This window comes from Elephas maximus, chromosome 6 (assembly GCF_024166365.1).
Source record: "Elephas maximus indicus isolate mEleMax1 chromosome 6, mEleMax1 primary haplotype, whole genome shotgun sequence".
Taxonomy (NCBI): Eukaryota; Metazoa; Chordata; class Mammalia; order Proboscidea; family Elephantidae; genus Elephas; species Elephas maximus.
This window is the reverse complement of record NC_064824.1, coordinates 51394072-51407553: the sequence shown is the minus strand read 5'-3', so window position 1 is coordinate 51407553 and position 13482 is coordinate 51394072. Positions and strand designations below refer to the sequence as shown.

Here is a 13482-nt window from a genome sequence, read left to right as displayed (position 1 = left end):
TTCTGTGACAAGGTATTTGTTCTTCTCTGACAGCTTTGACTTAGCTTTCACTTTCTCTTCTTTCTCCCACCCCTAAATTTAGGTGCTACCTAAGGACATGTCTTGCTCTTCTGCTTTTCCTATTTTCTTCCTTGGAAGCCTCATCCATTCTCAAACATTTAATTATAAATTCTGTAAAGCTAACTCTCAAATCTGTCACCTTCCTTATACTTTGCCACAGTTCTGCAGCACATTTCTAACTTTCTCAGGCACACCTTTAACTTTCAATGACCTTAAAGAGTCAAGAGTTCCCATTATGTTCCTCAAATGTGAGAAGAAAGTTTACAGTTCTCAGTGTCCTCTTTTGCAGGGCTAGAGAACAGATCAAGGAACACTAGTCTTTCATCAGGTCTAATTACTATAACCCAAATACATCATTACAGGATTATCCTATAGGGTCGCTATGAGTCGGAATCGACTCGATGGCGCTGGTTTTTTTTTTGTTTGTTTGTTTTGTTTTTTTACTTTAACCTAAAGTGGTTTATTTATAGATTCTTATCTTAATTCAGTAATTCCAGAAGTTATGAGGACTCCTCAAATCCAAAAAGTCTGTTTAATCAATCAAAAACATAAAAGATAAAATTGTTGACCAATTTAAATACAGAATTAAAAAATGAAAATATAGAATGTAGTTGACCAATTAGAAAAAAAAAAAGTATAGCACAGGGATTACATATAGATGGGCACTGTAATAATTAAATATGTGGAAAGCTGTAGCCAGCTCTCTGACACTGGAGTAAGGGCATGCAGGACATATTTTAGTATGTAAGTACATTATGGTGGCAATAGGCAAGTGCTAGTAATTCTGTGCCAAAATTTTTGTTGCAATTTTAGCATATTTTCAGTATAAACCAATGTCTAATTTGATTATAAAATATTTAAAGAATTTATAATTCATTAAGTTGAGCATAGAATACTAGCACTTCCTTGTTGCCACCATAATATACCTACATACTAAAATATGTCCTGCATGCCCTACTCCAGTGTCAGAGATCCGGCTACAAGTTTGAATCATTGGAAATCCTGGTGGCTTAGTGGTTAAGAGCTATGGCTACTAACCAAAAGGTTGGCAATTTGAATCTACCAGGAGCTCCTTAGAAACCATATTGGGCAGTTTTACTCTGTCCTATAGGGTTGCTCTGAGTCCGAATCGACTTGATGGCAACAGGTTTTTGAATAACTATAAATGTAGTTAGAACTGTTAAACTGGAGATAATTTTTAAGAGTAATTAAAAAAATCTATTGAAATTCATCAGCTAGCTTTTCAGTGATAATCCTTAGTGTCATTGGTACTTAATGCTCAATTTCTGAACTGTAGGATCAAAGTCTTCCCTCAACATTACCTCACACCCTAGAGTCATTCCTAGTATCTAGAATTTGCTATTGCTGAAATTGTTCTGCCTTATTTAAATAAATCTTATAATTGGTTTCCTTTTTTAACTACATTTCTGGCTCACTAGAGCAACAGTGAAATGATTGGTAGTCATCTACTTAAGATAGACATCACTAAGTGTGACAGTATAATCATAGCTTAAGATGTTGTACATTTACTGTGGCAGTTGCCATAGAGATTTAAATTTGGCTCTTTAATAAAAAATACATAAATTCAATTTTGAATGCATTAATTTTGGCTAAGCAAGGTGCAGTAGGTTTCCTAACTGAATGCATATATATAGAAATAATAGTTTGTAATTTTGTTTTAGAAATTTTTAAGGGTTTAAATGTAGGTATATATAAAATATCAGGGGCAGTTTATTGAGTTTTCGACAGATACTTCATTAGTTTTGTCATTTGAATCTAGTTCTGCAAAATACTTATTTAATGGTTTAGTGATACTTCATTCATGTACTTTTCCAGGGGGAAAACTAAAGGTGAAAGGGATCAGATATTCTAGCCCAAATTTAGGCATTGCTCAAAGCACAAAAGAGGAACATGAGAGTATACCTTGTAAAATGAGAGCTCGTGATTTCTAGCCCTTGCTTTTCTCTGCTGTCTACAGGACAAGACCCTTGAGTTTTTAATTTACAAATCAGTCCCTGACTGTCCTAGGCCACAGCAATCTTTCCCTTTGTGGAACTTACCCTATACCTTCAAATGATACCTAGATCACACTGGGCTGCCATGTTCTATTTGTTAGTTTACATATCTCTAAATTGACTGAGGTCAAGAACCGAAGTTTGTATATATGTCATCCAAGGAGTCTAGTGCAGTTATAGGTATACAGCTATTTATACTGACTAATGGGTAAAATGAAGGTAGATTGATACCTGGCTACTACACAGAGGTGAGCTCAAGTATAATGCACACATATTACAGATGCATTGAACATAAAAAACCACAAAATTTATGGAAATAAAAACTATATATTTAATTCATGCTGGGATCCATCATAATAAGTGTAAAAGAACCTATGAAGTGCTACTCAAATATAAAACCTTATCAAAACATAAATTCCTAGAGAACATGGCTTTGTCTGCTGTGTACACTTCTATACGCCTCATACCTATCAAGTGCTTGGTACATAGTAGGTACACATTACATGTTGGCTGAAAACCAACCAACCAAAACATTATTCTGAAAGAATGAATTTTTCCTTAACCCTTGAATATGAAAGCTTTCCCTTACCAACAGTTTTAGGATATTTGTGATCCCATAGACCTGGAAGGAGAGAATTCAGCTCCTCATTTCACAGTTACCCTGCCAATCCTCACAAAGCTGGATCCTTTCTGTCATTTTAGCCTCAGCTCAAATGTCCCCTTAGAGGTCTTCCCTGACAATGCTAAGTAATGCACTGCTCCATCCCCCACTCTCCATCTCTGTCACTCACAACCACTCTACTTCATTTAATTTCTTTAAGGCACTCATCATTATCTGAAATTAACAGATTAATTTTCCTATTTATTCATTTATCATCAATCATCTTCCTCTAACATAAGCTCCGTGAGACCAGGGACTCCATCTTTAGCTTGTTATGTCCATATGTCCATCTACTGGCACAAAGTAACTATTTTATAGTTAATGAGTAAATTTCCTGAGTGAAATATTTTCAACCTTTTTTTTTTATTTATTGACAGATTAATCTCATTTAATCACACTGAATATATAAGCAGTTCTTAAAATTTCATAACTAGAAGTATTTTGGAGATTATGACTTTAACTTTCCCTTTTTATATAAGAAAAATAGAACCATGGAACCTTAACTTTATAACATAAATTATGCAAAGCCAATTCATGGCTGTATATATTTAGGGGAAGGGGAACAAAAAACAAAACAAAAAAAAACCCCTGAAACATTCCATTTTCAGAATATTTCAGGCATTATATGTGTAAATCAGCAGGATAACGACCGTTTTTTAATGATTAAGCACACTTAATGGGAGGCTCTAGTAAAATATAGACATGTCAGAATGTGTCAAACTTTCTTATCCAATAATTCTGAACACATTAACATTCATCATATAGCTCTTTTTAAGGTTGTAAATCCAAACAGTTAAACTGAGGTCCTTCAGATCTGGGGTCAGAAGGGCCAAAAAGATTTTTAAAGGTAACGTGGGTAGGTATGGCCTCTCTGTGCACATGAGCCTAGAAGGATCACAAAACAGTATCAAAATTTGAGTGTGTTTCCCCAAAGTGACATTCCAGAGAACTGTCTCTAACAAAATTGTTGGTGTCTCAAGATACTGAAAATCCACTAAAGAGTCAGACACACCTAATTTATTGTTATATTCAGGGAAATTCTGTGTGGCATATTAGAAATACCCCTGTATTTTTTTTAAAGAACAACATTGTCGAACATGTTGTTTTTTATCATAGTTTGGAAATTAATTTCTGAAGCTAATTCATTTCTCATTTCATGTAGCTTTTAATGGTATGATGTAAGGAGACAGGAGAAAAACTTTCCCAACTCCAGTGAAAAACCTTCCCAACAATGTATTTCCAATTTGCATTTCCGAATTAAAAAAAAAAAAAAAAAACAACTCATCCCCATCGAGTTGATTCCAACTCATAGTGACCCTACAGGACAGAGTAGAACTGTGTATTTCTGGGGAAAAAAAAAAAAAAAAAACCTGTAAAAATATCACTCTTCTTTGCTTTATACATTAATGGAAATAAAATGTATATTTTATACATTATTATTTTTGTACCATTTTCATTCCATTTCTTCCACTTCTTATGCATTGAATTCCTATCTGTCTTTCAGAGTTCAATAATTCCCTAATTTTCTTGGCTACCCATCTCAACACTTTCAGAATGTATGGGGAGTACCACTCAGCACTTATTTGCAATAAAGACCCTTACGCTGTAATCTTTTTTATCTCTACATTTATTATCACATAGTATCCTTGATAATAATGACTGTCAGACACAAACATTTTGAATCTTTGTGAATATTTAATTATTCACACTCATATAAATTCATATACACATATATATATATATAAAACCCAAACCAATTGCTGTCCAGTCGATTCCTACTCATAGCAACTCTATAGGACAGAGTAGAACTGCCCCATAGGGTTTCCAAGTAGAGGGTGGTAGATTTGAACTGCTGACCTTTTGGTTAGAGAAGAATGCTTATTCACTTTGCCGCCAGAGTAGACAGAATGGGCTAGACATTAGTATTTTTGCAAGTTGGGAGATATACACTTGCAACCCTCCAGAGAAACACTCAAATAAAACAATTTTATGAGCTCATGAAAAAGTAGCATGAGTATCATTCATGTTCGAGTTTGTCATATTTGTGGTATTCTGTGCCTAAAATTCTTTCTTAGTAGTCTCTGCAAATTTCACTTCTACTTATTCTTCCACACTCAGTTTAAACATGGTCTAATTTTCCCAAACTTCCAATTAGGATTTTTCTTTCCATTTTCTATGTCCTCACACCATCCCTAACAAATTCAGATTTTGCTCCCCTGTAAGATTTAGTTTCTTTCTGTGTTTAGTTCCAACAGACCTGTTATAAGGCTTATCTTTTGTTGGCCAGATAGCAGGTAATTGTCAATTATTCATGGGATGAATAGATATCAAATAGTACACTCAAAAATATCCAGAAAATTTATACCTTGATTACATTTTAATCTCTACAAAGTTTTATTTATTTTTTTCCCTCTAATTACCTTACGAGCAATTCTGTAAACTAAAACTACGAAGAAATGGGGTAAGCTTCAGCAAGAGGAAATGTTAATATTTTTTAGGTTTCATGACTGGCCACTAATATTAACACCTATTTGTCTGCATCTTTAGTATGTGGGTTCTACTTTTAATTAATGGGAAGTTATATATGGCAACTCATAATTCAAATGTGAATTAGCCAACAGTTAAGCTAGACTACATTAAGACAACTTATATTTAAGAGAAAATATCTAAATGATAGTCTAAGAGAGAAAGTCCAAATAATAGCCTATCTTCTTTTAAGATATATTCCTTTAAAGACCAAATCATTGGAAAAAATGAAATTTGAACATTTTCTTGTAGAACACCCCAGAAAATACATTAAGACATTTGCTATTATTTTTGTATTTCATGCGTGATGCCTTTTAGCCTCTAGTGCTAAGTTCCATCTTTATAGATGGACATCTATGTTTCCTTTCATCTGAACAAGGATTTAATAAAATGTAATAAAATGGTTTGATTTAGCTGTCAGGAATCTTTGAATGAAGATAATGCTTAGTCAAAGTTTCTACCTGTGAGACTAAAAATGACCTTATATAATAAAGTAATTTGGCCTTTGTTTTTGTGTACTGAGAGATAATCTTTGGAATTGCCTGAGTGACTGAGTGGCTTCATTATCTAAAACCTCCAGAAAACACTTCAGGATTTGTGCAAATGGGTTGGGTGGTGGCGGGGGGCGGGGGGGGTGGCGGCAAAAGGGAGGTGCTGTCTAGGCCACAAAACTCATTTAGTAGCCTGATATCAGCTAATCACATGGAGGGAAAGGGACATGATTTAATTAATGATGTCTATGGGTATCAACATGCCTATGTAATGAGGGCTCAATCATGCATGTGCAGTGAGGCCCTCGTCATGCCTATGCAGTGAGACCCAAATCACAACTATGCAATGAAGCAAATAAAGACTCTAGGCATCAAAGCTCCATGAGCTTCCTGGTTGGTGAGAGACATCAATGCATGTGGGAACGTATAGCGCCCTTTGGGACACAAGGCTTCACATTGGGAACCCTTTGTGGCCTTGTACTATCTCTTCTTTGTGCTGATCCTGATTTATATCCTTTTCACAGTGGTAAATCTGTAATCATTAAGTATAGCACTTTCTGAGTTCTGTGAGTTGTTCCAGTGAGTTATTGAACCCTAAGGAGCACTGGGAGCTGGCAGGTCAGAAGTGAAGGAGCCTAGTGAGGCCCTGAGCTTACGGCTGGTGTTTGCCTATTTGGTGGGCTGAAGGACTGTGTTCTTTTAACTTGTGTGATCTGACCTAGCCCCAGGTGGCTAGTGTCAGAGAAAGAAGCGTCACATGGAAGGCTGATATCAGAACTGAACAAAAAAGTTGGAAAATGGGGATTTTTTATATCCTCACAGCTGGTATCTCCTGATCTAATGCTTTTAAAATATAGAATAGATGTGATACAGTCTATAGAAGTACTGTCTCAGTTACCCCTGAAATAGAGATATTTAACTTTGTGATTTAAATTAAACAAACCCTTCTTGGAATAGCAATGGTTTAAGACAAAAAGGTGGTCTAGATGCCAGAAAATCTAATTTTAAGCACAGAAGCTAAAAAATCAATTCGATCTATTTGCAATGTATTTAAGGTTTGGCCTGAACAAAATAGGTAACCAGAGAGAAGTTTGCTATGCTGAATTATTAATATTGGTTTATATTCTTTAAGGAGGCTACACATAAACATGATCTCAGTTTATAATATCTTAGCCTTTTTTTAAAGAGGCTAATAAATATCTATATTAATGTTAAGAGAACACTTTATCATATCTAAAGGAAAATATACCACAAAACCATCTCCACTGAAACTGTGGAAAATACATGAACTTAGTTCAGTCAAGTTCACTTAACTGAAATATTCCACTATGGTCTGGTTTCTACAACTGCTAAAATAAAACAAAAGGACTCAAGTTTTATGCAATGATAGTCCACTGTGATCATATTTGAATTCATTAGTTTTTAAAAAAGGCAATGCAATCTAAAAGAAATAACTCAGGGAGATTTTGTGTAAATGGATTTCTGCCCAAAATGATTATGACTGACATTTTCACTTGTCAAAATTGAATCGTGTGGACATTTCTAGAAAATCCTTTATGTTCACCTAATACTTTAAAAAAACTGGACACTATAATCCCCAAAGGTCTACAAACTTTTCCACCTCATTTATCATACTATTCTGTTCAATGGGAACCTCTGCCTTTCATCTTTCCATTTTTTACTTTGTCAGCTCTCCTTTCTTTTGCAATTCATTGCTTGAGCAATTTGGAAATAAATGGATTTCACATCATAAGACACTTGGTTATGTTTTTCAAATAAACATGCTGTTCTTGTGATTTAGAAGAGAAAGAAAATTGGGATGTTTAATTCCACCCCATTAATTAAAATATTTGTTATTGTTAACACAGATTATAATTTTAATGGTACTGATAATAATAAAACTAAATATCCATAGTACAATATGGTTTATAAAAAGCTTTAAAATATATTATTCCTTTTAATCCATGAAGCAGTCTGAGAGGTAGATTGTTAGAATCAGGTCAACAGGAATGACTAAAAGTAACTGGGCTATGAAATACTGATAATCTGTCCTGAAGTAGAGACATCTACAGTTGGAAGAAACCACTTTTTGTGTGTGCATGTATTTTAATTTTTTAACAGCTTTATTTAAGTATAATTGATATATAATAAACTGTATATATTTAAATTGTACCATATAACAACTAATGACATATGCATCTACCTATGAAATCATCACCACTATTAAGATAATGAATATATCCATGACCCCTCAAAGTTTTCACGTGTCCCTTGGTAATTCCTTCCTCCAGCCCTTGCCTCCATTACAATGTTGGCTTGAAGTAGTAAGAGCCCACATCCTTATCTTTTACTTATCTTAGGGGGTAAGCATTTAGTTTTGAAATATTAAATATTAGGCAGGCTTTTTTGTACATACCCTTTATCAGGTTGAGGAAGCTCCCCTCTATAATTACTTTGCTCAGAGCTAAAAAAAGTTTTTTTTTTTTTTTCTTTTTAAATAAGGAATACAAGTTGGGTTTTGTCAAATAGTCTCTCTACATCTATTCAAGCAATCATTTTATTTTTTCTCTTTTAGTTCACATGATGAATTACAGTGATAGACTTTTTTAATGTTAAACCAACCTTGCATTCCTGGTATGAATCCACTTGGTCTTGATTTTGATAACTTACGTATCATTATATTTGATTTCTTAATGTTTTATTTAGAATTTATTACATCTATGTTCATAAAATCCACCAGGGACTCCTTGGAAACTCTATGGGGCAGTTCTACTCTGTCCTATAGGGTCGCTATGAGTCAGAATCTACTCGACGGCAGTGGGCTTGGTTTTTTTGGTATGTTCATAAAGGATATTGGTCTATAGTTTTGTTTTCTTGTAATTTTCTTTGTCGGGTTTTGGTATCTGAGTAACACTGACCTCATAGAATTATTTGAAAGGTATTATTTCCTCTTCAATTTCCAAAAAACCGTTTGGGAAGAATCGTTTTTATTTTGACCCAAAATGTTAGCAGAATGTATGGGTGAAGTCATCTGGATATGGAGATTTATTTTGGGGTTGTGTATATATATATACACATATATATATATATATATTTAACTACAAGTTCCATTTCTTTAATAAATATAGGGCTATTCAGGTTATCCCCTCTTGTGAGTTTTGATATTTTGTGTTTTTAAGGAAGTTGTCCATTTTACTAAGTTGTTGAGTTTATTTGCATACTGTTGTTTGTTCATAATAGTCCCTTATAATTCTTTATACATCTATAGACTTCAAAGTGATGTCATCTCTCCAATTACAAATACTGGTAATTTATTTGTGCCATCTCTCAATTTTTCCTATTAAATCTGGATAGAAATTTATCAATTTTATTGATTCTTTTTAAGGAAACAGCTTTTGGTTTTATTGCTTTTCTCTAAAGGTTTCCTGTTTTTATTTCATTGATTTTTGCTTTGATATTTCTTCCATTTACTTTGGGTTTACTTTGCTTTTTTTTTTTTTTTCCCCCAGTTTCTGAAGATGGAAGCTGAAGTCACTAATTTTAGACCTCTCTTCTTTTCTAATATAGGTATTAAATAATATAAATTCCCCCCTTAGTACTTCTTTAGTGGCTCCACAAATGTGGATATGCTGTGTTTTCATTTTCATGCAATTCATGATATTATTAATTTTCTTTTTGATTTTTTCTTTGACCCACGGGTTATTTAGAAGTATGTTATGTAGTTTCCCAATATTTGAAGATTTTCAAGAGATCTTTCTATTGTTAAGTTCTAGGTTAATTCCATTGTGGTCAGAGAATACCTCTCAATAACTTGAATCTTATCATATTTCTTAAAATTTGACTTATGACCCAGAAAATAGTTTATATTATTAAATGTTCTGTGTGCACATGGAGAGTGTATATTTGACCATTGTTGAGAGGAGTGCTCTATAAAAGCCAGTTGAGTCAAATTGGTAGGGTTGTTCAAATATTCCATATCTTACTGGTTTTCCGTCTACCTTTTCAATAAATTATTAAGAGTATTAAACCTCCCAGTATCATTTTCAATTTATCCAATTCTCCTTGTACTTTTATCAGTTTTTCTTCATGTATTTTGAAGTTTTGTTATTAGATATATAAACATTTAAGTTTGCTATGTCCTCTTAATGAACTGGCCCTTATTATCATTTTGAAATGATTTTTTTTTCTCCCTAGGGAAATATACTTTCCTCTGAAATATCGTTCTTTTGAGTAGTATTGGCATGGTGTATGTTCTACCATATTTTTAATTTATGTATGTCTTTGCATATGAAGTGTGCTTTTTGTAAACACCATATTGTTGGATCTTCTTTTGTTATTCAGTCTGAGAATTTATACCTTTTAATCTTGATTTTTAGATTATTTACATTAAATATGATTATTGATGCAAAAAATTTGCTTTTTCTTTTCTATTTGTGTCTTTTATTCTTTCTTCCTTTGTTCCCTCTTTTCCTATCTTCTTTTGAGTGAATATGTTTTTATGATTCCATTTCATTCTCCTGGTTGTCTTATTAGCTATAGCTCTTTCTCTTGCTATTTGAGTAATTGCATTAAGTTTTATACCATTTGTATTCAACTTATTAGACTCTTCTATGTACTCTGCCCAATGCCTATAAATTACCAGGTTTCCAGTCTAATTGACAATAATGGGAACTCTCTGGTCTATGTGAGAATTGGGTTTTGTTGCCTTTAATCTTTCATCAAATTTTCATATGCTTGTAAGTGCCTATACTTTCTTGGGCATAAAAGATCAAGTGATGCTGTTGTAAATAAATACATAAATGGATGCAAAGTCTAAACATTTGTATCTTTTTTACTTACCTAGAATTCACGTAGACCACAGCTACAAATTTGCAATAACTTCATTATTATCATAATTGTCTTTTACAGTTGAGGTTAATTTATTTGCCTATATTCACAAGAAAGTGACAAGAAAACCTCATACAAATTTATAAAAGCAATTATTACAGTTTCTTGTCAATAATAACTATGTATCTCTGAAATAAAAATATGGTTCTTTGAGAGTAAAAGAATATCACACCTTATTCACCTCTGTACCCTCGGCATGTGGAGAGCATACTACATGTTCAATACATGTTTGTTGTGCAACAACTGAACTGGATATTAGACTCAGGTCTTCTGGTTAATAAATCCTCAACATACTCTCATTTTACTAAGTCATACTTCTTTCCATCAAATTAATTTAAAGAGAAATGGGGGTCTCATTTCTTTGCTAATGCACTATTCTTGCATTTTCTTACTCAATATTTTCCCCAGTTGGGGCACTAGCTATTAAGCACAAACATTCATGTCATGAACAGGAAAGTAAAACATAAATCAAGAGTCTAATAAAAACCAAAATATATCTTTTGTTTCTATTGAAAACATGGAAACTAAAGACAATCATATGTTTAAAGACATTTGAAAAACAGTCACTCAAGAGTATTTTATTTCTTAATAACCCCAAACAACCAATCACAAGAAATCCGTGTAATTTTCTAGGGATCTAGTCATGCTTAGAGCCATCAGTTGCACTCCCTCTATCTCCTTGGTGTTTATATCAACTATTAGCATCTTAAATATTCCTTTTTTTATTCATTTATATATCTGCTGCATTTTCTGATAATGTTCTGTGTTATCACACAAGTTTAGCAGGTGAGAAGAAAAGAAATGCATAATTTTAGGAAAGAAAGGAAAACAGTAGGCAATGTGATCACAGGCAATAGCAGTGTTATTGTGTTGCTTTTGTTTCTTCTAACGTAATTCCAGCACAGCACCCAAGGAGTATTGGTTGATGAATAAGGAAACAATAGTCTCATAATTACATCTAAGAGTAAAAGCCAATTATTTTTAAGCTTTTGGATGAATGGACTTAAAAAAAAAATCATCTATTGTTTTCTTCACTTTGAGAACTACACCGAGTAACAAGTTTGGGCACCCAAATTTCCCCAAGGGCTGTGCAAAGATATACCATGGGCCTCATGACAAGACATTACTGAATATGGTACTGTATTTTTGGACTCAAGTTCCATCAGACTATAAGTCTATAAGTAAATATGAGAATAATAAAATTCCATTAACAAATGGCATTCTCAGACATTCAGCCATAAGGAAGGTTTATAGGCAAAAGAATAGTATAACAAAGTCATTCTAGTACTTCTTAGATCATTCAGATTATAGAAAGTCAAAGTAAACCTTATTTCCAAATTTTGACATTTTCTTACACAGCATCACACATATTATATTAAGTTACAAAAAATCTTAACTTTCTAAATGAGAAATTAAAAGGCATAACTTGAACTTCATAGTTAAAAATATCTAAATTGTAATAATTTTGTTATGCAAATAGTTTGGGGAAATTGATAGAATGTTTAAAATATTTTACATTAAATTCTAGGAAGGAAAAAACAGCAGTATTATTAACTTATTTTTTAAAATGATAAATATGTGGTTTGGAGACAAAAAAATATGTCAATGCTTATCTGTCTCTTAGCATGGGGGCACATTTATGTGTCCATAATAAATTGTTGAATATAATAAAATATGAATATAATTTACATGCTTCTTAGTATATTTACCAGGGATTAATCCCCAATTTTCTCTTACTTGGAAGGTCATTCAATAAATAAATTTGCATTATTTAAAATGATTCATGTTACTTAATGTACCATCTAGAGTTCCTTTATCCACAGGTCACTCTTAAAGTTGTTTGAGAATAATCTCAGGCAGCACTTTCAAATTCAGCTCACATAAACACTTCCAAGTTTCAGTTCAAAAACACGAAGTTATTTAGTAGGGTATTGCATTATTTAAAATATAATGCCCTTCTTTATTTCAAAAATTGAAAGCTCTGATGTCTTTTTACTCTGAATAAAATACTTATTTTTTAAAAATTTTAAAAATACCTATAATTTCCCATTTAACAGTAAAACTGCATGCAATAAGACTCTAGCAAAGCTTCTAAATATGTACTAAAATGATCAACTAATCAGTAATTTACATCACTTTGCAAAAAAAGATTTGACAGTAAATTACTGGGTCTGATATGTGCATGCTATGGCATAGTATGTTCAGTGTCAAAAAGTAAAATAAATTGCAATTACCCTAAAAGACATTTCAAGATTCTCTCCACCCCAGATATCCATTCCTGCATCGTAAGTTCCTATCTCTTCAAAGTAGTTTCTGTCAATAGAAAATAGGCCACCAGCCATAGTAGGGGTCCTAGTTGAAAAAACAAAAAGAAAAGAATATCTTTTGAAAACAATGTGTGGAGTTTAATGAGACTGCAGCAAGTATTGTTTAGACATTTTAAGTTAAAAAAAAATGAAAGTACTAAAAAATTTCAAGCTGGAAACTTAAAGCCAAGGTATGAGGTTTTTAAAATTAATAAATAGCATTTTATTTCACATTTTTCATTGAACTAATTTTAGATGAGTTTATGTTTTTCTTAGAAGTGATCAAATAGATAAATGGAAGGAACATTGGCTATTTAAGATGGAGGCATCTATCTACATTCCTTCTAAAAGGCATAGTGAAGAGAAATTAGTGCGAGTTCTGATCTTTTGTCACATAATTATATGTCATTTTAGTGTGAACTCTAGGAACCTATGGACATGCTTTCTCTATGAAAAGATGAATAACCTATTTAATTATGTAAATTATTAAATGTTATAATGTATAGAAAATAAGTATCTAATGATTACCACAAAAA

The 13482-nt window shown here is 32.6% G+C and overlaps 1 protein-coding gene across 1 annotated transcript in view; it reads right to left on the bottom strand.

The window, feature by feature from the left end:
• GALNT13 (polypeptide N-acetylgalactosaminyltransferase 13) overlaps positions 1-13482 on the bottom strand; it is a 548580-nt gene that overhangs the window by 224060 nt on the left and 311038 nt on the right. Inside the window, exon 6 of the mRNA XM_049888624.1 lies at positions 12875-12992. Coding sequence (XP_049744581.1) covers positions 12875-12992 — 118 coding nt within the window. The remainder of the gene's footprint in view (positions 1-12874; positions 12993-13482) is intronic.